Below are 26,958 nucleotides of genomic sequence, written 5' to 3' on the forward strand. Positions count from 1 at the left end.
TTTTCTGTATCTATGAGTCTGTTTCTATTTTGTTTGTTTGTTTATTTTACTCATTAGATTCCACACATAAGTGAAATCACATGGTATTTTTCTGTCTCTGGCTGGCTTATCACGCCTTATTCTTGATTCTAGTCCCTGCTTTATATTTTTCTCATAATATTCACAGAACCTAACATATATGTACAGTTGAACCATGAAAAATATGGGTGTGAACTGCACAGGTCCACTTATACACAGATTTTTTTCAATAAATACTGTAAATGTATTTTCTCTTCTTTATGATTTTAATAATATCTTCTTTTCTCTAGCTTATTTTATTATCAGAATATAGTATATAATACATGTAACATACATAATATGTGTTAATCGACTATCTATGTTCTTGGTAAGATTTCCCGTAAATAGGCTACTAGTAGTTAACTTTTAGGGGAGTCAAAAGTTATATGCAGATTTTGGACTGGGTTGGGGGTCGGTGCCCCTATCCCTGCCTGAATTTATTTGTTCATTCCTATCTCTGGCACTTAGAGCAGTAACTGGGACACATGAGGCCCCTCCTGGATATTGGATTAATGAATTTATTGGACAAATGAATGGCTGAATGAAGAAGCAGAGCAGATGCGTCTGATCAGCCCATGCGGGCCCTGGGGAGGTCCCCACGATGGAGAATGTTGCATCTCCCCATGCCTGCAACCTCCCAGTCACTACCAAAGAAGAGAAGCCTGGATTCTCTCATACTTAACTGTTGGTGGCTCTGAAATGACACCTCTCATAGGAAAGAGAAACTATTTAGTTTTGGGGGGAGACTCTAGTTATTACCAAGGCAGCAAAAAGAATTCGCCCTGCCTCTTGGATAATTGCTAGACCTATTTCCCCACACAGGACCAGTCTCCCCTGGTTGAGACCTGCTGTGGAACTCAGCAGTGGCCCACAAACAGGGCCTCTGATGTGTCCGGCTCATTAAGACCAAACCATCAGTCCCTACACGTTTTCCTTCCTCCCCAGTCCCGCTGAGGCAAGAAGTTTCCATTCTGCCCAACTAGTGAAACCGGTCACCAGCATCCACCTTTCTCCTCCCAGCCCTGCCCGAGGAAATGAAAGCCTGTAAAGGAGGGTGGGCGAGGCCGGGGGTTGGGTGACCACTCAGAGGGTGGCTCGCATCTGGAAGGCAGAGAAAGAGGCCACCATCCGTGCTAGAGTCTTTTTCTTTCTTTTTTAAGTTTTTAAAATCTTTTTTAGTGAGAGTTTGATGGAAAGCACAAGTTGGTAGGCGGCTGCTGGGAGTGAGCCTGTCTTAGTTTACGTTTTTAAAGCACGGAGGGGCGGGGTTCGCAGTTCTTGGAAGTTTGGCCTTAGCTCACCTGTCAGCCTGGCACTGGGGTGTCAAAGCCACAGCGACTGTTAGCTGGCACTGACTCCCGTCCTTGGCTCAGAAACAGTGGCTCCCAGTGTGGCCTCGGCTGCACCTAGGACTTGCAGAGCCAGAGATTTCCCAGGGGCCCGGTGAAAGGGTGTGACAATGAGAGACACTGGTGTGAGGGGGAATCCGTGGGGATAAGAAGCGTCACCAGCTGGAGAAAGAGCTCAGCTATCTGGATGGAAATGTGTGAGGATGTGTGTCGGTGGGAGTAGGGGTTTTGCAGGAGGCTTGGTGGTGGGCTGGCCATGTGGGTGGGAGGGAGGTGTGGGCAGGGAGGAGGGCCACAGGGAGTAGGGGCAGCTCTGACTCTTGAGTCCCCAAGAAGGACTGGTAGGTGGAGCTGAGGATGTTTGGACAAGGAGATTCTTTGAAGCTTTTCTCTTGTCCTCCCTACTCTGGACCTGGTCCCCTCCCCTCCATAAAGCCATTAGCTTCTGGTGCCAGCCCTATCTCTGCTCCATCTCTCTTGGTTCCAGTCAGTGCATTCACAGACCTTCTGCCCTCGGGGACGGGGAGGATTTATGGGGGGTAGAGGGGGAGGGGGCATCCTTTAGAGGAGGGAAGGTCTGTTTGGGAAGTAGGGTGTGGGGAGCTGTTAGTCCGCTGGGCTAGAGACAGGATCATTTCCGAGCTCGCTCTGCATGACAAAGGGGAAGGAGCAAGTTTTTGCTTTGATCTGCCCCCTGCCGACCTCACACACCTGCCTGTTGATGCCCCGGCCACAGCTAAGACCCCAAGGAGAAAAACCACAAGGGGGTGGGGATAGGCTGTGGCCCAGCTTCCCTGGATCTAGCTCAGGCCACCTTCCTTTCTTGGTGGCCTCAGGACAAAAATATCTGCCAGGCTGATGACCCAAAGCACCTGCCGCCCCCTCCCGGAGAGCCTGGCGACCCAGAACTGCGTGGTGAGGTGGGGGTCGGGTGGGGGCTTTGGGAACGTGTGTTTGTGTGTGTAAGGTTGGAGGTGTTAAGGGGTAGTGGGAAGAAGACTCACTAGGACTGAGGGGTCATGCCCTGGATGGAAGCTCCAGGGGAAACGAGGTGAGGGTGAGTTGGAGGGGCGTGTTTTTACAGACTTGCTCCAGGATCCAGAAGCTGGATTTTCTGTAGGTTTTCGAGGACTCCAGGAAAGGTGTTTTTGTGGGAATACAGGCATAGGTGGTAGTTACAAAAAGCTGCGGGAGAGTAAAGATGCGGGAGGCTCTCCTGCCACAGGGAAGGGGTTGTTGCTCAGCACAGATGTTAGAGGCAAGGGGTGCACATGAGGAGCAGCAGGTGCTCCCATTCTGCTGTAGGTGCTGCTGGGACACAGGGCCCCTGAGCACAGGGGAGGGATGAGGGCCACCCAGGGAGGCACGCCCCAGCCTCCAGAGCTTTAGGGCCCCGGCTTGCTGTAGGCTTTTACATTTCTCAGAGAAGTTGCCCTGAGAAAGTGAAAAGTCCTTGCTTTCTCCCTACTGTTATTCCTGGTAAACAGCTTCTGGGATTTGGAAAACTTGTTTAGAGTGAGAAGGTAACAGATTGAGAGGGAAACTCCTGTTTGGCTGTCAGTTGGTTTTTAGCGCCACAAAAGAGCATGGTGGCCAGAGACATCCACCTCTGGCAGGTGTGAGAGGCAAAGAGGAGGGCGATGGGTGGCTCTCGCTCTGGAAGGGCAGATGTGCATTGCATCAATGCTGCATAGCACATGCTCTGTTCTTGAAGTAGCGTGTTTTCAGTTCTCTCTTCTAGTTTCTCAGCTTGTATTTCCTTTGGAATTAGGCCTCGAGTGGGGTCTTCACGGTTTGGGGTAAGAGACATCAAGGCAACCCTACGGTGAGATGAACAGTAAGAACTGGAGGTTGGAAAGAGGCTGCATTTCTTTGGGGGAGAGAAAGTGATGTTAGATCCAGCCCAGAGCTCACCCTGTCTGTGGGGCCTCCCCTATCTGTTGCATTTCCACACTGATTCTCCTTCCATTTCTGTTTTCTCAGGGAGCCCAGTTTTGGACGCTGGCAGTCCCAGGGGTCTTCCCAGGACACTGGGGAGGGCTGAGGCCGACCATGCCAGGCCTGCTGCTGCTCGCTGCTGCGCTGCTCTCTAGCTGGGCTCAGCTCCCAGCCGAAGCCAGCTCCTGGTGGTGAGTGAGAGGGGCTGAAGTCCTACTCTACAACCTACGCCTCCTTTGGTAATTGAAATGTGGAGAAGGTCACGGTGGGTCGTGATCATTCCTGTATTCATAGGAATCCTAAGGCCCTCTTTTATCCCAGGAAATCTAGCACAGCCCTTTTTCTCTCTCAAGCCCCCAGAAGTAAAGGTTCCACAGGATAAAGGATTCGTTCACTTGGCTTTTTCTCTGATCCTGTCTGCATTCCCCTGTTCCTGGCTGTACCCCCATTTCTAGGGGTGGTTGAAAATATCTCTTTTGTTGCTATTGGATGATTTTTATTTTATTTATTTTTTGCTGGTAGGGGCAAGGAGAGTAGAATTTCTATTTTATAAGCCTGATGACAAGATGAGGGATTTGTAGGATCATGTGTGTCTTTCTTTTTGTCTTTTAAAGACTATTGTCATTGCCAAGCCAACATGGAAATGGCAGGCACTCACCACCTGTTTTGCACAGACTGTGTCCTGCTCAAATTTTTCCTAAGATGGCAAATGTACAGCCTTTTCATCTAACTTAACACTTTATTGTGTCTGGTGGGTGATGAGCTGAAGGGAGAGCCCTTGAACTGATAAAGAGTGGATTAGGGGATGTGTGGGTCAGATAGGGAAGTGAAAACATTTAGAATATATTGCAATGCATGTAAATTGGATTAGATTTTAAAGGCATAAGGGGGAGTTCTATTTAAGGCAGTGGTTCTCAACCTGTGGGTCTTGACCCCTTTGGGGGTCGAATGGCCCTTTCACAGGGGGTCGCCTAAGACCATTGGAAAACGCATATATAATTACATATTGTTTTTGTGATTAATTACTATGCTTTAATTATGTTCAATTTGTAACAATGAAAAATACATCCTGCATATCAGATACTTACATTCTGATTCATAACAGTAGCAAAATTACAGTTATGAAGTAGCAATGAAAATAATTTTATGGTTGGGGGTCACCACAACATGAGGAACTGTATTAAAGGGTCGCAGCATTAGGAAGGTTGAGAACCACTGATTTAAGGGAATGTATTGCTTTCTATCACACATCCTGCATTTAGGCCAAAGTGAACCAATTACTCCTACTCCTTGAATAAGTCCCGTGCTCTCCTGTTGGCTCTTTTTGCCCTCTGCCTCAAATGAATATAGCCTACCCTTGTCTGGCTCATTCTCCTCCTGCCCCACACGCTTTAAGAGCCAGCTCACAGTCTAGCCATCTCCTTATAAAACTCCTCCCAGCCCAGGCTGGGTAGGAGCATTGTCCCATACATTGGAAGGTTCACCCCTGGCTTCAATCGGGGCACGTGCAGGAGGCAACTGATCGATGTTTCTCTCTCTTTCTCCCTCCGTTCCCCTCTCTCTAAAAATCAATGAAAATGTCCATAAGTGAGGATTTAAAAAATAGAAATTTAAAAGTAAATAATTATTTTTTTTAAAAAGCTCCTCTCCCAGCTGTAAGAACTCTTCCTCTATCTGCTCACTCTGGACCCAGAAGCTCACGTCTGTCTTTGGCATCTGATATCTCACATGTCGTCACCTGTGTTTGTGCCTCAGTTTCCCCAATTTTCTTTATTGGTTTTAGTGAGGGAGAAAGAGAAGCGAGAAAGAGAGACATTGATGTGAGAGAAACACGTCAATCGGTTGCCTCCGGTACGCACCCTGACCAGGGATCGAACCCACAACGTAGGTATGTCCTGACGGGAATTGAACCCAGGACCTTCCAGCGTACTGGATGACAGTTCAACCAATCGAGCCACATTGGCCAGGGCTCCTCAATTTCCTTTTCCCAGCCCTCATTGCACGGTCTTATTCACAGAATGCACTCAGTAATTGTGTTGGAGGAATGACTTACTGCTGCACGCAGGCGTGTGCTCACTCCTTTCCCCTTTCTGAATTGCTGCTGTAGGTCGCTAGCTATGAACCCGGTGCAGAGACCTGAGATGTTCATCATCGGGGCCCAGCCTGTGTGCAGCCAGCTTCCTGGGCTCTCCCCGGGCCAGAGAAAGCTGTGCCAGTTGTACCAGGAGCACATGGCCTACATAGGGGAGGGAGCCAAGATGGGCATCAAGGAGTGCCAGCACCAGTTCCGGCAGAGGCGGTGGAACTGCAGCACCGTGGACGACGCCTCTGTCTTTGGGAGGGTCATGCAGATAGGTAAGCAGCCACAGACCAGGCTCGGCTACAGGGGCTGTGCTCACCTGGCCTGGGTGCAAGCATGCTCTCTCAGGGTGGGGCAGAGAGAGCCCACTTAGGTATCTAACTGGCTTTTCTCATGGCTTGGAATTGGCCTGCAAGCGGGGAGGGAGATGCACGCAGACAGCAGTGTCTCAGAGGATGTGTTAGCCGCACAGCTCAGTGCTCAGCTAACCCTCTCTTCCAGCTTCGCCCTGTCTGGGCAGCCAGCGTGACTCACTCTGGGAAGGGCTCAGAGCATCTGAGTTGAGTTAGAACTGGGAAACCGCCCACCACCAGGGCCCTTTGTCTCATTCAGCACAAGGGCCTCCTTTGAGAGCCTTGCCCTGGATGTCTGTATGCTTTTTGCCTCTTTCACTTGGACTCTAAGAGAGATAGAAACTTGGGGCCAAATTGGTGATAGCTGTCATTAATCCAACCCAGATCCAGTCCTGGCTTCTTCATTGAAAGGGTGTGTGTGTGAAAGTGGGGGCAGGGGACAGACTGAAGAAGAAAGATGAGAGGGCCACTTTTCCCAAGATTTCTGTTCTCTCCCCTCTCCCACTCTTGGTCTAGGATTCTTTTGCTGCCCTATTGCTTAGATGGAGGTGTGATCTAGGGTCTAATTGTTTTAGGTCCTTTTGAAATGTAATTCTCCTCTCCCTGGCAAGAAATTGAGAAATCCGGCCTTATTCTACTGGGTCTTATCCCCAGGGCCATAAAAGGAAGGTGTTAGAGCCCTGAAGTCCCTATCTCACATTCTCTCAGGACAGCTTCCCCTCAAAAGGCATTCTGGAGTTACCCAAGGCTGCAGTTTTCCCAAGGAATGATTTTAGCAGCAGGGAGTTAGGGAGTTGAGATTCCATTCCTCTGTATACTTGGCAGCCCCTCCCCCGCCCCCTTGACCTCTTTCCTCTCCCTCCCCTACCACATATCGAGAAGTAAGGACCAGGGGAAAGTACACTTTGAACCTCACTTCTCTCTTCCTTCAGTGTCAACTCCAGATTCACAAGAGGATGCGCATGTTCTCATGGCAGTCTTACTGGACTTGAGGGTTAAGAATGGACTTGAGGGTTAAGCGAGATTTGGTGATAATTTGTCAATTCTTCTCAAATACACTTAGTATCTGTCCCTTCTCCCTGGTAAAGATCTTGGTCAGCAGCACCCCCTGTCCTGGGTTTCTAGTGAGGGCACAAGGATGGCCCAGCATAGAGAGAGGCACCCCCTAATCACTGGAAGGGAATGACCTAATGTATGCCTGATGTTGGCCAGATCCTTTCCATGTGTTGTTCTGTTTGAGTGAAGGCCAAAAAATGAGGCTTTACTTTTTTACTTTAGAAAGAAAAGTGTTGGCAGGAGTAGAAACTCTGCTGGGTACAGGTTTGCATGGTGGAATGGCTTGTGAAAGTAGACCTGATTCCGTTACAAATGGAACCTCCTGTCTGCCTTATTTTCACCGTTCCTTTTTGTAGCTTCCCTGCAGGCTTATGCTACCAGGGAAGCTGTCCTCCATTCCTCCCCTGGTGAGGCCTCTCACTGCTGTCTTGTGTGTGACTTCCAAAGAGCCCTTCCTTCTTTGAAGCGGCTGCAGAGCAGCTCAGGGGGAGCCTTTGGCCTGTCACTGAGAGGAGCATGGAGGCACCTTCCTGACAGTTGGAACAGAGAGGGCATCATATTGTCCTGCTGTCTCCTGTCGTCCTACTAGGGTAAGGTCTCTTTAGTAGCTGCTGGTTTAATAGCCTTTTTCCTTGATATGATTGGAGTTTCCACTCTGAATTGTTTCATATATAGACACCCTTCCCCCACTCTTACTCATTCTTGCTTTCTGAGAGGAGCACTAGAAGCCTTACTTACCAAGCTTACGTGAGACCCAAATGCTGCCCATGAAGGCAGAGCCACCTGCACTCAGGACCTAATGAAGCCCCGGCCGAAAGAGGCAGAATGACTGCACGAGACAGCTGATTCACTCAGGACAGGTTAGGATCCCAAGCCATGCTGATAGGCGAGGGCCCTCAGAGCACGTACTGGCTGCGATATCACACAGCCTCAGGTACACTGTTTTAAAAGGCAGTTCTGAGAGGGGTGATTCAGCTCTAAAAAACATGTTTGCTAAAGAATGGAAGAAGAAATCAGACATATGTAGCTTGGAAAAGAGAATGCATAAAACGCATCTTAGTTGTTTTCAAATACTGAAGGGCTGTCATATGGAAAAGGGATTCGATGGTGCCTCTCCAGCAGGCAGAAGTTGTAGGGAAGCCTAGTTCAGCGTAATGTAAGAATGCTCTGGTGATTAGAGTCACTACAGAAGGGGAAATGGGTTGCCTTGAGATCCCAACCCACTTCTCTGAGGAATGCTGTAAAAGGAATGCTCACCGTGGGTGGAATGTGGCTCTGGACTGCAGCTTCAGAGGCTCCTTCCCGCCCCAGGAGCCAGGCCAGGGGCTGACGCCCCATTCTGGGAAGGCTTCTCAGGCATGACTCCCTCCTTCCTAAGAGCCTCTTACGTCCTGGGAGCTCACGCTCATAGTCTGACTCCCCCAGACCGGATAGGCCCTGGTGTCTGGCAGTGGTTCAGCGCTGATTCAGATGTTAAGCCTGATCGCTGAGTCATGGGTGTGACTTCCTGCATCCCTGGGTTTTCTTGGGCTACTCCTAGTCCACTTGGGCTACTCCTGACCAGAAGCTGGCCCCTGGTTAATTGAGAAAAACGAATTTTCCAGTGTGGCCTGCTTGCAAACTTCACTGTGTTGTGCCTAGATCCGTGGTCTGCAAACTGCGGCTCGCGAGCCACATGCGGCTCTTTGGCCCCTTGAGTGTGGCTCTTCCTAAGCCTTAGGAGTACCCTAATTAAGTTAATAACAGTGTACCTACCTATATAGTTTAAGTTTAAAAAATTTGGCTCTCAAAAGAAATTTCAATCGTTGTACTGTTGATATTTGGCTCTGTTGACTAATGAGTTTGCCGACCACTGGCCTAGATAATCAAAACGTAGGGCAGGGGTTCTCAAACTACGGGCCACGGGCCACGTGTGGCCCGCCGAAAACATTTATCCGGCCCGCCGGGTGTTTTTGCTGCCGCTGCCTGTTGCTTAGCAGCCGACTAGTGTTTTTTTTAAACTATAGTCCGGCCCTCCAACTGTCTGAGGGACAGTGAACTGGCCTCCTGTTTAAAAAGTTTGAGGACCCTGATAGGGTAAGGTGATCACTCTAGACCTACTAGTTACAGTCTGCTTCCCTCTCCACCTGCCAAAACAGAATTGTGGTGTGTCTACTTCTGACCATGGAGAGCAGAAATTCTGTCTGGTTTAATAGCTGAGATCAGGATTGAATCTCAGTTTCCTGCTAAAAGCCACTCTCTTCCTTCCATTACTGAGTCTATATGAATGTTATTTCTTATTTCTTATAACAACTTTATTGAAATATAAAGTAATATACAGTTCAGTGTATATTCACAAGACTGTGCAATGAGCACTACTATCTAATTCCAGAACCCTTTAAAGAAATTGCATACCCATTAGAGATCACTCTTCATTTCTCTCCCCTTCTCCCCAAACCCTAGGTAACCACTAATCTTTCTGTCTTTATGAATTTTCATATTATGAACATTTCATATCAATGGGGTCATACAATATGTGGCCTTTTATATGAGGTTCAGTATAGACACAAAATGCTAAGTGATCACTTAGCATAATAATTTCAAGGTTCATCCATATTCTACCTGTACTTAATTAATTTTTTAATAAAATATGTTTTTAAAATATGTTTTTATTGATTTTTAGAGAAAGAGGAAGGGGGAGCGAGAGAGAGAGAGAGAGAGAGAGAGAGAGAGAGAGAGAGAAACATCGATGTGGGAGCGAAATTTTGATGGGTTGCCTTCTGTATGCACCCCAACCGGGGATTGAACCTACAACCGGGTATTAAACCCACAACCGGGTCATGTACCCTGACCAGGAATCGAACTGGCAACCCTTTGGTGCATGGGATGACAACCAACGGAGCCACACCAACCAGGACTGTACTTATTACTTTTTATGGCTAAATAATATCCCATTGTATGGATAAGACCACCTTTTGTTTACCCATTTACCTGCTGATGGACAATATGAGGTGTTCTTTTTTTAACATTTTGGCTGTTATGAATCATGTTACAGTGAACATTCATATATAAGTTTTTATGTAGACAGATGTTTTCCTTTATCTTGGATATATTTTAGGAGTGGAATTGCAGGGTCATGTGGTAATGCTATGTTTGAGGAGCTGCCAGACTGTTTCCAAAGCAGCTGTACCATTGAACATTCCCACCAGCAGTATATGAGGGTTCCACTTTTTCTATACTCTCCCCAACTTGTTAGCTGTCATATTGATGATAGCCATACTCATGCGTGTGAAGTGGTGTCTCATTGTGATTTTGATTTGCATTTCCCTGGTGGCTGAGTATTATTTTTTGTAAACATTTTTATTGAATTAGAGCATATATCATGTGAGTTTTCAAGTGGTTCACTACAGCAATAGAGGAACACAGTTCGGCTTTTCTACTAGAAATGATCTGGGTATTGGGAGAGACCTGCTGAGTGTCCCATAGATGTGGTTCCCAGTGCTTGGGAGTTGGGAGGCAGTGTGGACCCTGCGGAAGACCCGGAGGCAGCTTGGATGATTCTGGATGTTGTAATTCTAGTTCACTCTCTACTCCTGCTCCCTGCCTCTGTCCACCTAGATAATGGTAGCAATAAAAGACAGATGTGTGGCTCATAGGGTGAAACATTGCCATCTGTAAGGGAGAGATGTTTGTGAGAATAGAGTCCTGTTCTTAGTCCCATGATTGCTATTTAGTCTCATTCTCTTGGTCTCAGATGTTTCCTAAATTCCTCAGTGTCCGGTCTCTCCTGCATTGGGTTCTGCCTCCTAGGAACCTACTGGTCATATAAACTTCTGAAATGGGTGTTAGTGTAAGCCAAGGGCTGCGGGGGAGTCACTCTATTTGGTATATCCTAGGGCAGAGTAGGTAAATTTCAGCTCATTATCAAGAGACGTTTCAAACCATTAGAGTCATGGGAAGTGAAAGGCCACTCCTGGGAGTGTTACGCTGTGGCTGTGGCCATGGGTCTCGAGGAGGCAGAGGGGAGGAAGCCTCCACTAGAGAGCTGACCTCCTTTGCCCCCGTCTTGCCTTGTCTTGCAGGGAGCCGGGAGACGGCCTTCACCTATGCTGTGAGTGCCGCGGGGGTGGTGAACGCCATCAGCAGGGCCTGCCGAGAGGGTGAGCTGTCCACATGTGGCTGCAGCAGGACAGCGCGGCCCAAGGACCTTCCCCGGGACTGGCTGTGGGGCGGCTGTGGGGACAACGTGGAGTACGGCTACCGGTTTGCTAAGGAGTTTGTGGATGCCCGGGAGCGGGAGAAGAACTTTGCCAAGGGATCGGAGGAGCAGGGCCGGGTGCTTATGAACCTGCAGAACAACGAGGCGGGTCGAAGGGTGAGCTGGACCTCGTCCCCCATCCCCACCCCTCCCCACACACCGCAGACCAACGGGGCTGTCCCTGGGCTGAGCTCTGAGCTGTGACCTGGCCATGGAAGAAGGGGTTGGCCTGCTTAGGGAGATTCTTACAACTGCCCACCTAGATGCCCACATTATTGAACTAATCCCTTTCAAAAGCGTCCATTGCTCAACCGGCACATGCACTTGTCATTTTTTTAACCTTGTTTCTCCACAGTACATCTGTCCCTATAGGGCAGTGATGGCGAACCTTTTGAGCTCGGCGTGTCAGCATTTTGAAAAACCCTAACTTAACTCTGGTGCTGTGTCACATATAGAAATTTTTTGATATCTGCAACCATAGTAAAACAAAGATTTATATTTTTGTTATTTATTTTATATATTAAATGCCATTTAACAAAGAAAAATCAACCAAAAAAATGTGTTCGCCTGTCACCTCTGACACGCGTGTCATAGGTTCGCCATCACTGCTATAGGGCTTAGTTGCAATCTTATGATCAGCATTTCAGACATAAGGAATGGAGTTCTTGTCTTGACTGGCCCTCTTGTAATTTGAACAGATAGGATGAATGGAAGTTTAGGCTGTCAGACTTAGTCTAGGGTTTTTGATTTTTTAGTTTTATTGATTTTTTTTTAAGAGAAAGGGAAGGAGAGAGAGAAAGAGAGCAAGAGAGAAATGTGAGAGAGAAACATTGATCAGCTGCTTCCCACACACGTCCCAATAGGAGATTGAGCCCAAAACCTGGGTCTGTGCCCCAAACAGGAATTGAACTCATCGCCCCTTGGTGCACATGACCACCCTCCAACCAACTGAGTCACACTGGCCAGGGCTAGGGCTTATGATTTCTTAAAGATTTAGGTAAAAGAGAGCTGACTGAAGAGCTGCCATCATATAATCCAGAAACCCAGTCCAAAAGCTCATTTAGGTCTAATGGCAAATACTTATGTGAGGGGAGTTTTACATGTAAGTGGAAGTGTGAAGGACAAACCATTCTTTGCAGATAGTCTCACCAATCACTTGTAAGATATGACATTCTCTGAGCCTCAGTTTCAGTAGAAACTAAACTGGAGGTTTAAAGGTGAACTTGCTTTATTGTATGTGCAGAGCCTAATTGGGCAACAGCATTAGATTGCCTTTATGATGTTCTGGGAGTACATGCCTGCTCTGCCTGTACCTTGTTCATAAACACCCCACCTTTGGGCACATGCTCTGGACTCCTCTTTCCTGTGCTGCGCTGTGAGGCCCCTGCCCCAGGAAATGGCGGGGGCGGGACTCTCCCAATATAGCCATTGTGGGAGGAGTGTGGACTTGCATCAGGGTCTCACTGTAAACAGGTCTGAGTGCTGGTGGTGGGACACCCTTCTGACATAGGGGCAGGGGTCGCAGACCTCTCACAGACTTCTTTCTGGGAGTGTTGGCCACTCTCAGGACTATACCAAGTCAGCTGGCTCCGTGTCCAGGCCAGGGACTTTAGTGAGAGCAGAGATAAGCTAATTGAAAAACGAGAGCGGAGGCCTGGCTGGTGTGGCTAAGTGGTTGAACATCAACCTATGAACCAGGAGGTAGCGGTTTGATTCCCGGTCAGGGCACATGCCCGGGTTGCGGGCTCCATTCCCAATAGGGGGCGTGCAGGAGGCAGCCGATCAATTATTCTCTCTCATCATTGATGTTTCTATCCCTCTGTCCCTTCCACTCTGAAATCAATAAAAATACATTTAACAGCAGCAACAACAACAATAAAGAGAGAAGAGGTTTCTTGAGAAGAAATAAATCCAGAAATTTAATGTTGGTTAATTGGTGATTGGGTAACAGCATATGAATATATTTCTAAAAACGTGTTTACATCTCAATTAAATAAGTCATGTTTCATGGGAGAAAATAGCAAATACATGGGATTGGGAATGTGTTTTACATGAATCAGGATCTTGTGATGTTGTCTTGGTAGCACATGGTACACTTGTGTAGACTTAACATCATCAATAGTGTGACGTCAAGTAGAAATTAGAATTGGCCACTTGCCCAGTGTCTTGCTTATCTAGTGCATATCCCGAGGCCAATTTTCTTAAGCCACATGTGGGTGTCTGAGGGGTGGCATTGATCCATGGTGGTGTGAGAGGTCGTGGTCAGTGCTCTGAACTGTGTCTGTTATGGTATAATCCGAGGCAGAGAGACCAGAACTGTCTTAGGTGACAGTTTGTGCTAACAGTTCTGCAGGCATCTGTGGGGTTGCCTCTGTCTCCAGGACTTCCTTTCTGTTCAGCAGTCTGTTAGGCAGTCCTTGCGTGTTTAACCACCACTGGAGAGAGATTGGTGGAAAAGGTCAAGATCTTCACTTTATCTCTCAAATGCCCAAATTTTATCCATTTGTCAAGATCTCAGATAGTAGTCTCTGCATCAGAACTGCAGTATAGCATTTGTTCTTTTCCTGGGGTATGGTGTTTTCTACCTCCTCTGATGGCCTGTAGGTTTCTGAGGACAGGGATCACCAGGTATACGCATGTGAATGTGCAGATGAAAGTTCCCATATTGCTTCCTAGCAAAGGGTCAAATTCATGGAGGGCTGTTTCCTGTCTCTGCTCTGAGCTGTCCCTGGGGCATTGTGACAGATGTGGAGGTGACTAGGCATTCATCCTAATCTGGGCCCCATTTCAGTCACAGTCTTGACCCCACTTCTGCTGGCTCCTCATTTTATTGCCCTTAATTGTCTGTTTGTTTGTACTGGGCCCTTATCTTGGCAGCCCCTTCCCTTCCATCTGCCTCATCTGCAGTCACTTACACACCTTCCCCTGTCTGTCTCCCTGTCTTTGGCCCCCTTCCTCCACTTCTACACCTTTTTTATAGTGCTTTATCTCTCCCTTTGCCTCTATCTGCTCCAGGTTGGGAATTCTTTTTCTCTTTTAATTGACCTTATTGGGATGACATTGGTTAATAAAATGATACAGGTTTGAGGTATACAGTTCCAGAATACATCATCTGTATATTGCATTGTGTTTTCACCACCCAAAGTCAAGTCTCCTTCCATCACCATTCATCCCCTCTTTACCCTCTTCTACCTTCCCCCACGCCCATTTCCCTTTGTTAATCAGTGGCAATGAGGTTTTTGTTTTTGTTTTTTTTAATCTTTATTGTTGAAAGTATTACATATGTCCCCCCTTTTTCCCCACTGACCCTCTCCAGCCTGCCCCCACCCCCTACCCCAGGCCTTCCCCACCCTATTGTGTGTCCATGTGTTATGCATATCCTATATAATAAAAGCCTAATATGCTAAGTGTCCCACTGTTCATTGGACTGTTTGACCAGTCGCTATTATGCACATTGACCACCAGGGGCAAACACTCTGACCAGTAGGTTAGCTTGCTGCTGGGGTCCAGCCGATTGGGACTGGGCAACAGGGGCTGGACACGCCCTGGAGCCTTCCTGAGGTCCTTCCCCGGCCCCAATCATGCACTGGTGGGGTCCTGGATTATGAGAAGGCACAGGGCAGGCCAAGGGACCCCACCAGTACATGAGTCCATGCACTGGGCTTCTAGTATGTATACAAGGTGTTTGGTTTATTATCTCCCACCATCCCCACCTTCCCTCTGAGATTTACCACTCTGTTCCATGCTTCCATGTTTCTGGATCCACTCTGTTCATCAGTTCGTTACTTAGATTCCACATATGAGTGACAACATGTGATATTTGTCTTTCTCTGACTTACTTATTTCACTTAGCATGATACTCTCCCAGTCCCTCCATGCTATCTAAAGGGTAAGAGATTCTTCTTTTTACTGCTGCATAGTATTCCATGGTATAAATGTTCCACAGCTTTTTAAATCTACTTGTCTACTGATGGGTACTTGGGCTGTTTCCATATCTTAGCTATTGTAAATTGTGCTGCTATGAACATAGGGGTGCATACATTTTTTCTGATTGATGTTTCAGGTTTCTTAGATATAGTCATAGAAGTGGGATAACTGGGTCAAATGGCAGTTCCATACTTAATTTTTTGAGGAAGCTCCATACTGTTTTCCATAATGGTTGCACCAGTCTGCATTCCCACCAGCAGGGTACTAAGTTCCCTTTTCTCCATATCCTCGCCAGCACTTGTCATTTGTTGATTTGTTGATGATAGTCATGCTGACAGGTGTGAGGTGATACCTCATTGTCCTTTTAATTTGCATCTTTCTGATGATCAGTGACTTTAAGCATTTTTTCATGTGTCTCTTGGCCTTCTATATGTCCTCTTTGGAGAGGTGTCTATTTAGGTCATTTGCTCATTTTTTAATTGGATTGTTTGTCTTCCTTTTGTTAGGTTGTATGAATTCTTTATGTATTTGGGATATTAACCCTTTATCAGATGTATCATTGCCAAATATGTTCTTTCATACAGTGGGCTCCCATTTTGTTTTGTTGATGGATTCCTTTGCTGTGCACAAGCTTTTTATTTTGATGTAGGCCCGCTTGTTTATTTTCTCCTTAGATTCCTTTGCCCTAGAAGATGTATCCATAAACATATTGCTACAAGAGATGTCTGAGATTTTTCAGCCTATGGTTTCTTCTAGGAATCTCATGGTTTCACGATTTACATTTAAGTGTCTTATTCATTTTGAGTTTATTCTTGTGTAGGGTGTAAGTTGGTGGTCTAGTTTCATTTTTTATTTTTTTGCATGTATCTCTTCAATTTTGCAAACACCATTTATTGAAGAGACTGCCTTAACTCCAGTGTATGTTCTTGCCTCCTTTGTCAAATATTAATTGAGCATAATGGCTTGAGTCGATTTCTGGGGTCTCTGTTCTGTTCCATTGATCTACTATAAGCCTGTTTTTGTGCTAGTACCAAGCTGTTTTGATTGTGGTGGCTTTGTAGCATAACTTGAAATCTGGTATTGTGACTCCTTCAACTTTGTTCTTCTTTCTCAAGATTGCTACAGCTATTCAAGGTCTTTTTTTGGCTCTATGTAAATCTTTAGAGTATTTCTTCTAGATCTGTGAAATATGCTATTGGTATTTTAATAGGTATTCCATTGAATCTGCAGATTGCCTTGAGTAGAATGGACATTTTAATTATGTTAATTCTACCAACCCATGAGCATAGTATATTTTTTCACATGTTTATATCTTCCTATATCTCTTTTTTCAATGTCCTGTAGTTTTCAAGTATAAGTCTTTTACCTCCTTGGTTAAGTTTATTCCTAAGTATCTTGATTTTTTTATTGTTGTTGTTGCAATGGTAAATGGGATTGTTTGTTTAGTTTCTCTTTCTGAGAATTCATTATTGGTGTATAAAAAGCCATTGATTTTTGGGTGCTGATTTTGTATGCTGCTACATTGCCAAATTCATTTACTGAATCTAGTAGTTTTTTTGGTGGAGACCTTAGGGTTTCTATGTCCAATATCATGTCATCCATGAATAATGAGAGTTTTATTTCCTCCTTTCCAATTTGGATGCCTTTTATTATTTCTTCCTCTCTGATCGCTGTGGCTAGGACTACCGGTACTATGTTGAATAGGAGTGGTGAAAGCAGACATCCTGTCTTGTTCCTGTTTTTAGGGGAAATGGTTTTAGTTTTTGCCCATTTGAGTATGATGTTCGCGTAGGTTTGTCATATTTGGCCTTTATCATATTGAGATATACTCTCTCTATTCCACTTTGCTGGAAGTTTTTATCAAAAATGGGTGTTGAGAGATTAAAATGGCGGCGGAGTAAGTGGATGCTACACAGACATGCTCCAAGGACGAAACTGGAATTACAACTAAAATACAGGAAAAATTCCTGAATAATCAATGGAAGACCCGCTAGAGAGAACCCTGACACCCAGGACAGAAAGTGGAGACTTTGTAGAGACTGGTAGGAGTGGCTGAGGTGTGAAAGGACTGGCCGGGCTTTCTCAGACAGCAATTGAAGTCCTGGAGAGATATCTCAGCTGTGGGGGTTGCAACTGAGAACTTTGGGGTCTAATCCCCAAGCTGGGCCCCCCAGCAGAAAGCACCAGAACTGAAAAGGGTACTGACATAACATCTGGTTGTAGAAAAGCAGAAGGGTTGCTGCCTGCCAAGGAGAGATGGCTGGAAATGCAGGCACCCTCTTAAAGGGCTAATGCACAAAATTCATTGAGAAGCCACTCACCTTGTGCTCTGGGAGAGGGGACTGGAGCTTTGTGAGCAGAAGTCAGGATCCGGGACTCAGCAGTTAAAGCTCAGAAGGCAGACACCCCGGTTTCCGGTGCTGCGTCAGTCCCTCACACTGCAGAGGACATCTTTCTCACATAGGCATTAGCTACACAGGCAGCTTTGCCTGGGGGGAAGACAGCCAAAACACCCTATTGGAAAACACCTTGGCCCATGGTGTGGAGTTTCTGAGAGGCCCAATAAGAGACTGAGAATAACAACTAGCCTTCAGGCAGAATTACCCCACACTGTTGAAAAAAAACTTAACACACCTGTGGATAATTTCCTGAGGGCAATTCAAGATAAAGTCCTATTACTCTGTGGTCTCTGGAGGCTTTGAGTCTTTGCCTGGTGTAATTAGACAGAAACAGTGTTTCACACTGTCCTGCACTAGAGACTGAGAGATGTAGCAAATATACCTAATACATAGTCACAAACACAAACAGACATCAATAATGAGGAGACAAAGAAACAACCCACAAATGAAAAAAACAAGAGCATTCTCCAGAAGAGATAAATGAAACAGAGATAAGAAATTTATCTGATACAGAGTTCAGAATAATGGTGGTAAAGATGCTCAACAGCATGAGAAAAGATGTAACTATGAAAACAGAAATAAAGAATGACATAGAACAAATAAAGGACACATTAGAAGGAATACACGGAAAATTAAGGGAAGCTGAGGATCCAATCAGTGAATTAGAAGACAGGGTTGAAAAAATCAATCAGAGAATCAAAAAGAAAAACAATAAAAAACCAAGAGGACAGCTTAAGGGAGCTGTGGGACAATGTGAAACATAACAATATTCAAATAACAAGAGTGTCAGGAGAGGCAGAAAGGGATAAAGGGATAGAGAAAGTGTTTGAAGAAATAATGGCGGAAAATTTCCCTAACCTGGTAATGGAAAAAGTCACACAAGTTCAAGAGTTACGGAGAACTCCAAGCAAAAAGAACCCAAATAGGCCCATGCCCCAAAACATCATAATTAAAATGCCAAAAATTAAAGACAGAGAATCTTAAAGGCAGCAAGAGAAAAGCAAACTGTTACCTACAAAGGAGCTTCCATAAGGCTGACACCTGATTACTCATCAGAAACTCTACAGGCCAGAAGGGAATGGCATGAAGTCCTCAAGGTGATGGAAAGCAAGGATCTGAAAACAGACGGCCAAATAAAGAGCTTCCCAGGGGGAAAAAAAAGGCTAAAGGAGTACATCACCACCAAGCCTGTATTACAAGAAATGCTAAAGGGACTGCTGTAATGAGAAGAAGAAATAGACAGGGAAACCTAGGCATACAGAATTAAAATAGCAATAAATAAGTACCTCTCAATAATAACCCTAAATGTAAATGGATTAAATGCTCCAATCAAAAGACAAAGGGTAGCTGAATGGATATGAAAACATGACCCAACTATATGCTGTCTACAAGAGACCCACCTCAGAATAAAAGACACACACAGGATGAGAGTGAAGAGATGGAAAAAATTTTCCATGCAAATGGAAAAGAAAAAAAGGCTGGGGTAACAATACACAAATCCGACAACATAGACTTCAAAATGAAGGCCATCACAAGAGACAACAAAAGTCACTACATAATACTAAAGGGGTCAATCCAACAAGAGGATATAACCCTGACAAACATATATGCACCCATTACAGGAGCATCTAAATATATAACAAAAAACTTCTAGAGGACTTTAAGGGAGAGATCAACAACAATGCAGTCATTGTAGGGGACTTTAACCCCCATTGACTTCCACTGGATAGATCTTCCAGACCAAAAAAAAAAAATTAACAAGGAAACAGTGACTCTAAAGGACACACTGGATTAGATGGATTTAATTGACATTTATAGAACATTTCACCTGGGTGCCAGAGGGAAGCCAGTGCCGGCAGCAGGGGGAAGGAAGGCATACTCTAGCACAAATTTTGTGCATCGGATCTATAGTTATAAATAATGCTGCAATGAATACATGGGGTGCATATATTCTTTCAAACTAATGTTTTGAGTTTCTTCAGATATATTCCCAAAAGTGTAATTGCTGGGTAAGAAAGTTCCAGGTTTCTAACCAGTTTGGCTCAGTGGATAGAGCATCGGCCTGCGGACTGAAAGGTCCCAGGTTCGATTCCGGTCAAATGCATGTACCTTGGTTGCGGGCACATCCCCAGTAGGGTGTGTGCAGAAGGCAGCTGATCGATGTTTCTAACTGTCTATCCCTCTTCCTTCCTCTCTGTGAAAAATCAATAAAATGTATTTTTTTAAAAAAGAAAAAAGAAAGTTCCAGGTTTAATTTTTTGAGTTAACTCCATACTGCTTTCCATGGTTGCTGCACTAATCTACATTCCCAGCAGTAGTGCACATGGGTTCCTTTTTTTCCACATCCTCACCATTACTTCTTGCTTGTTGATTTATTGATGATAGCCATTCTGACAGGTGTGAGGTGATATCTCATTCTTGTTTTAATTTGCATTTCTCTGATGATTAGTGACATTAAGCATCCTTTCATGTATATATTGGCCATCTGTATGTCTTCTTCAGAGAAGTGTCTATGCAGATTCTTTGCCCATTTTTTTATTGGATTGTTTGGTTTTTTGGTGTTAGGATTTTAAGTTCTTTATAAATGTTGGATATGAACGCCTTATCAGATGTGTTATTGGCAAATATGTTCTCTCATTCAGTGGGTTGTCTTTTCATTTTGTTGATGTTTCCTTTGCTGTGCAAAAATATTTTAGTTTGATGTAGTCCCATTTATTTTTTCTTTTGTTTTCCTTGATTGAGGAGATATATCAGAAACCATCTTGCAACAAGAAATTTTACTGCCTGAGATTTTACTGCCTGTTTTCTTCTAGGATTCTTATTGTTTTTAGTCTAATATTTAAGTCTTTTAATCTATTTTGAGTTTATCCTTATGTATGGTGTAAGAAGGTTGTCTAGTTTCATTTTTTTGCACATATCTGTCCAATTTTCCCAACACCGTTCATTGAATAGACTATCTTTACCCCATTGTATATGTTGCCTCCTTTGTAAATACTAATTGAGTATAAAGGCATGGGTTTGTTTCTGGGCTTTCTATTCTGATCCATTGATGTATATGTCTGCTTTTATTCCAGTACCATGCTATTTTTATTACTATGGCCTTGTAATATAGTTTGATATCATATAGCATCATTCCTCCAACTTTGTTCTTCTCAAGATTGCTGTGGCTATTCTTTTGTGGTTCCATATAGAATTTTGGAATATTTGTTCTAGTTCTGTGAAATATGTCTTTGATAGTTTGATAGGAATTGTGTTGAACCTATATATTGCTTTTGATAGTATAGACATTTTAATGGTGTTAATTCTTCCTATCCATGAATACACAATATGCTTCTGCCTATTTTTTATTTTCTTCAACTTTTTTCTTCAGTGTCATAATTTTCTGAGTACAGGTCTTTTACATCCTTGGTTAAATTTATTCCTAGATTTTTTTTTAATGCAATTGTAAATGGGATAGTTTTCTTAATTTATTAAAGTTAGGGACAGTGAAATAAGGAGAGGCTTAGGATAGAAGTAGCACCAGGAAAGAGCCTAGATGGGTTGGCTTTCGCTCACTGAGCAATAAGTCGCAGTGAAAGCAGTGAGCCAAGTTGTGGCTGCTGTCATCTCAGTGTAAAGCCAGAGAAAATGGGGCCTTGGGGACAGGTTCAGGGGGTTAGCCCAGAGTGAGCTGCCAATGCCCATTGCTCTCCTGGTTGCAAGTCTGTGGGGTCCCTTAGAGTTTAGAAGAGGCACGCATGTGGGGGATGCAGAGGGAGTAGGGAAAGGCATGGGCATGCTCCCAGGAGGGAGAGCACACTTAGTTTCCTTTTCTGCTAGTTAATATCTGGTGTATAAAAATGCAACTGATTTCTGGATATTTGTTTGGTATCCTGCCACTTTACTGAATTCATTTTTCAGTTCTGGTAGCATTTTGGTGGAAACTTTATCATGTCCTCTGCAACTAATAGCAGTTTTACTTTTTCCTTTCCAATTTGGATGCCTTTTATTTCTTCTAAGCTGATCACTGTGGCTAGGAAGTTCAGTACTATTTTGAATAAGAGTGGTGAAAGCAGACATCCCTGTCTTGCTCCTGTTCTTAGGGGAAATGGTTTTAGTTTTTGCCCATTGGATATGATGTTGGCTATGGGTTTGTCATATATGGCCTTTATTATGTTGAGATATGTTTCCTCTGTTTCTACTTTTCTGAGAGTTTTTATTGTAAATGGTGCTGAATTTTATCAAATGCTTTTTCTGCATCTATTGATATGATCATGTGATTTTTATCCTTTATTTTGTTTATGTTCTGTATCACATTTATTGATTTCAGATATTATACCAACTTTGTGTCCCCAAAATAAATCCCTCTTGCTGTATTGTTGGATCTGGTGTGCTAATATTTTGTTGAGGATTTTAGCATCTATGTTCATCAGGGGTATTGGCCTATAATTTTCATTCTTTGTAGTGTCTTTATCTGGTTTTATAATTAGGACTAGAGGCCCGGTGCATGAAATTCGTGCAGTGTAGGCCCTCGCAGCCCCAGCTGCCTTGGCCCTTGCAGCCCTGACTGCCTCGAGGCCCCGCCCTTCACCCACTGGTCATTCTGGTTGTTCTGCCATCTGGTCTAATTAGTGTATTAGCTCTTTATTATATAGGATGCTGGCCTCATAAAATGAGCTTAGGAGTCTTCCTTCCTTTCGAATTTTTTGGAATAGCATGAGGAGTATAGATGTTAGTTCACCTTTGAATGTTTGATAATATTCACCTGTGAAGCCATCCAGTCCAGGACTTTTGTTTGTTGGGAGTCTTTCTTTATTATTATTATTTCACTATCATTATCATTCATTATCAGTTCATATTCATTATCACTATCATATCAATTCATTATCACTATCATATTCATTATCAGTTTCACTACTTGTAATCTCTCTGTTCAGATTTTCTGATTCTTCCTGATTTACTTCTAGAAGATTACGTTTCTAGGAATTTATCCATTTTATCTAGATTGTCCAATTTGTTGGCATATAGTTGTTCATAATATTTTCTTACAATCACTTGTATTTCTGTGGAGTCAGTTGTTACTTCTCCTTTTTCACTTCTAATATTATCTATTTGGGTTCTCTCTCTTTTTAAATTGATGAGTCTGGTTAAAGGTTTATAAATCTTGTTTATCTTTTCAAAGAACCAGCTCATGGTTTCATTGATCTTTTATATTGCTTTTTTAGACTTTATTTTGTTTGTTTCTGCTCTGATCTTTGGTATTTCCTTTCTTCCACTCACTTTGGCTTTGTTTATTGTTTTTTATTCTAGTTACTTTAAGTGTAATGTTAGATTGTTTATTTTAGATTTTTCTTGTTTCTTGAGGTAGGCATGTAATGCTATGAATTTTTCTCTTAGGACTGCTTTTGCTGTGTCCCATAAATTTTAATTTGTTTCAAAGTATCTTTGGATTTCTTCTTTGATCTCATTATTAACCCATTTGTTGTTTAGTGATATGTTATTTAGCCTTCATGTCTTTGTGTGTTTTCTAGTTTTATCTTGTGATTGATTTCTAGTTTTATACCATTATGGTCAGAGAAGATGCTTGCTATCATTTCAATCTTCTTAAATTTATTGAGGTTTGTTTTGTGTCCTAACGTGTGATCTATGCTAGAAAATGTTCCATGTACACTTGAAAATAATGTATATTCTGCTGCTTTGGGATGACATGCGCTGAATATATAAATTAAATCTATCTGATATAGTGTGTCATTTAAGGCCACTGTTTCCTTGTTCATTTTTTTATTTTATTTCAATAGGCTGTTAAAATCTCTTAGTATGATTGCATTACTGTCTATCTCTCCGTGTGTGTGTGTGTGTGTGTGTGTGTGTGTTTATTTTTTAGAGAAAGAGAGGAAAGGGGAGAGATAGAGGGATAGAAACATCAATGAGAGAGAGGCATCATCGATTGGCTGCCTCCTGCATGTCCCATACTGGAGATTGAGCCTGCAACCCGGGAATGTGCCTGACCTAGAGTTGAATGGGTGACCTCTTGATTCATGGGTCGATGTTCAACCACTGGGACAGGTGATTTGCTTTATACACTGAGGTGCTCCTATGTTGGGTGCATAAATGTTCACAAGGGTTGTATCCTCTTATTGGATTGTTCCCTTTATCATTATGTAGTGTCCTTCTTTGTCTCTTACTATAGCCTTTGTCTTAAAGTCTATTTTGTCAGATATAAGTATTGCTACCCAGCTTCTTTTCCCTGTCCATTTGCATGAAATATCTTTTTTCATCTCTTTATTCTTAGTCTGTATACATCATGGGTCTTTTGTAGACAGCATATACACTGGTTTTGTTTTCTTGTCCATTCAGCTCCCCTGTGTCTTTTGATTGGAACATTTAAGTATTTACATTTAAAATTATTAGTATTATTTTTGTAAATATATTTTTATTGATTTCAGAGAGGAAGGGAGAGGAAGAGAGAAAAATAGAAACATCAGTGATGAAAGAGAATCATTGATCAACCACTTCCTTCATGTCCCCTATGGGAATTGAGCCCACAACCCAGGCATGTGCCCTGACCAGGAATCAAACTGTGATCTCTTGGTTCATAGGCTGATGCTCAATGCTCAACCACTGAACCATACTGGCCAGGCTAAATGATTATTGATAGGTACATATTTATTGCCATTCTATTATTTTAGCTATGTTCCTTGGTGTGTGTGTGTGTGTGTGTGTGTGTGTGTGTGTGTGTGTGTGTGCTTCTTCTTAAAGAAGACCCTTTAACACATTTTGTAATTCTGGTTTGGTGGTAACAAATTCCTTTAGCTTTTTTTGTCTGAGTAGTTCTTTATTTCTCCTTCCTTTTTAAATGATAGCCTTGATGCGTAAAGTAGCGTTGATTGTAGGTCCTTGCTTTTCATCACTTTGAATATTGCATGCCCATACTTTCTGGCTTGAAATGTTTCTGTTGAGAAATCAGCTGAAGGTCTTATGAGATGTTCCTTGTAGATAACTGTCTTTCTCTTGCTGCTTTTAAGATTCTCTCTTTGCCTTTAACCTTTGCCATTTTAATTATGTTGTGTCTTGGTTTGAGTCCATCTTGTTTAGAACTCTCTGAGCTTCCTGGACTTGTGTGTAACTTTCCTTCATCAGGTTAGGGAAGTTCTTGATCAGTATGTTCTTGATCACTTCTTCTCTTACCCCTGTGATGCAGATGTTGTTACACTTCATGTTGTCCCCCAAGTCCCTTAAACTATCCTCATTTATTAAAGTTCTTTTTTCTTTTTACTCCTCTGACTGGGTATTGTTGTTTATATTTACCTTGTCTTCCAAATCACTGACTTGATCCTCTGCTTCACCCAACCTACTGTTTATTCCTTCAAGTGTCTTCTTCATTTTTGACTGGTTCTTTTTTATTGTTTCTATGTCCTTTCTCATGCTGTAGTAGTTCTCACTAAATTCTTTGAGCTTCCTTATAACAATTATTTTTTAACTCTATTTCTGATAAATTGCTTGCTTCCATTTCTTTTAAGGTCCTTTTTCTGTGCTTTCATTTGTGGCATGTTTTTATTTTATTTTATTTTATTTTTTTATCTCCCCAGTTTGGCTGCCTGTTTGTGTTTGTTTCTATGTATTAGTTACATAGAAATTATGACGGCTATGATTCCCAGTCTTGGTAGGGTGGCCTTGTGAAATAAGAGTTTTGTGGGACCCAGTGATACAGTCACCTTGATTATCTGCACTGGGTGTCGTAGGAATGTCCCTTGTATGGCTTATGTGGACCTCCTGTTTTAATTGATTCTTGATTGCTATCAGCCTATTCATGCATGGGGTAGACCCTCAGGCTAGCTGACTGTAAGGATCAACCCCAAACACAGTGTACAAGCTGCTGTGCGGGTGCTGACCACATGGAGCAGAATTCACCTCAGCAGGGTCTCGTGCTTGCTGAGATCTCCCTTTGGATATGCCACTTGTGAAGCTAATTGGTTCCTGCTCTGATGTTGTCTGAAGCTGGCCACTGGGTGCATTGGTTCTGGGGCCTCTTGGGAGGGACTCTGGTGCAGGCCAATGTCAGACACTGCCTGTGCCTGGTCCTGAGCAACCTGTTTGAAGTTACCAAGCAACCCATAGTTTGTAGTTACCGCTGCTTGGCCTGTGTGTTCGTGGGAAGGACCAAGCTGCCCACCACGTCCAGCTTTTATGAGCACTGGGCTGGGGGCAGGTCAGCAAAGTCCCAAGGCACCATGAGATCTACTTCTGTCTGCTTATTCCTGCCAGCTGCCTGTTAGTCTCAGTCCTGAAAGAGCCTCTGGCGGTACTTGAGTTCCATGAGGTAGGTTCTCAATGACTCACCAAGTAAGGGCAAGTGGTGTTCACCAGATGTTACAGGTTCAAACTCAGTGCCAGCGCTGGGTCTCAGTCCACTAAGCAATGCCCCAGCCTATACCAAGTCTAGCTGTTCATACTGGGTGCCCGCACACCTATGTGGTGGGGTCTCAGGGAGTCGTCAGGGTGAGGCCAGCGGAGTTTATCAGGCCCAAACATATCAAAATTTGGCTGCGTGAATGGAGAGCTCTGCACTGGTCATACATGCGAGGGAAAAATGGCCCCTGTCCTAGAGCCACACAACTCAGCCTGTCCCATATTCTGCCAGGAACCCGATCAGCCTCGTGGGGCCCCTGGGAGTCAGGAGGGTGGGCTTAGTTGCTCTCCATGAGGGGAGGTGCCAGTCAGGCTTGGGAGTAGGTGCGGGGAGTGGCCTCCTGACCCAGAGTTACACAACTCAGTCAGCCCTGGATTCTACCCAGATCTTGGCAGAGTGGAGCCACCAGGAGTCTGGAGGGTGGGGCTGACACAAGTCCAGAGAGTGGGGTTAGTGGATCTCCCATGAGGGGGGCACCAGTCAGGTTCATGGGAAAGTGGTGGGAATGGCCCCCACCCAAAGCCATAGAACTAAGTCATTGACACCCCCTGAGTCTGCTTGACCTCTACACCCCAGCTCAGGCAGCTGACTCCTCAGCATGGCACAAGCTCCCCAGGGTAGGGTGAGAGGGAGTCCAAAGGGTAGAGCTGTTGCTTTTCCCTAGGCTGATGTTGTATAGAGGGGAATGCTCCATCCAAGAAAGATGGAGTCTATAGTGTGGGAGGGGCACTCAGCACAGGAATCCTGTCCCTTTAACTCCCTCCCCAGAGCCACAAATCACAGTCTCTCCTCACACAACTCTAGTCTGCTCCACCCTCCCTCTGCTGGAGCCCAGGGTAAGTGGCTGTCAATGAGATTCGGTGCTTTGGCCCTTTAAGAGGGTGCCTGTGTTTCTAGCAGACTCCCATCTCTCCCTGGCAGACAGAATCCCCACTGATTTTCACAGCCAATGTGATATGGGCACTTCTTCCCAGTCCAGTGCTCTGGGCTGGGGAGCGTGGCTTGGGACTGAGACCTCATGCTTCTCAGGGGAACCCCCCAAAGCTTAGATATCCCTCTCAAATCTCAGCCACTGCCCGTGAAGGGGGGCCAGCCCTTTTCACACCTCTGCCCTTTCTACCAGTCTCACTGTGGCCTCTACTGTAACCCTTGTTATAAGACTTCTCTTCAGCT

The 26,958-nt window shown here is 44.3% G+C and overlaps 1 protein-coding gene across 1 annotated transcript in view; it reads left to right on the forward strand.

The window, feature by feature from the left end:
• WNT5B (Wnt family member 5B) overlaps nucleotides 1-26,958 on the forward strand; it is a 142,379-nt gene that overhangs the window by 110,656 nt on the left and 4,765 nt on the right. Inside the window, exons 2-4 of the mRNA XM_059683960.1 lie at nucleotides 3,390-3,535; nucleotides 5,452-5,699; nucleotides 10,895-11,187. Coding sequence (XP_059539943.1) covers nucleotides 3,390-3,535; nucleotides 5,452-5,699; nucleotides 10,895-11,187 — 687 coding nt within the window. The remainder of the gene's footprint in view (nucleotides 1-3,389; nucleotides 3,536-5,451; nucleotides 5,700-10,894; nucleotides 11,188-26,958) is intronic.

Source organism: Myotis daubentonii, chromosome 2, assembly GCF_963259705.1.
Source record: "Myotis daubentonii chromosome 2, mMyoDau2.1, whole genome shotgun sequence".
Taxonomy (NCBI): domain Eukaryota; kingdom Metazoa; phylum Chordata; class Mammalia; order Chiroptera; family Vespertilionidae; genus Myotis; species Myotis daubentonii.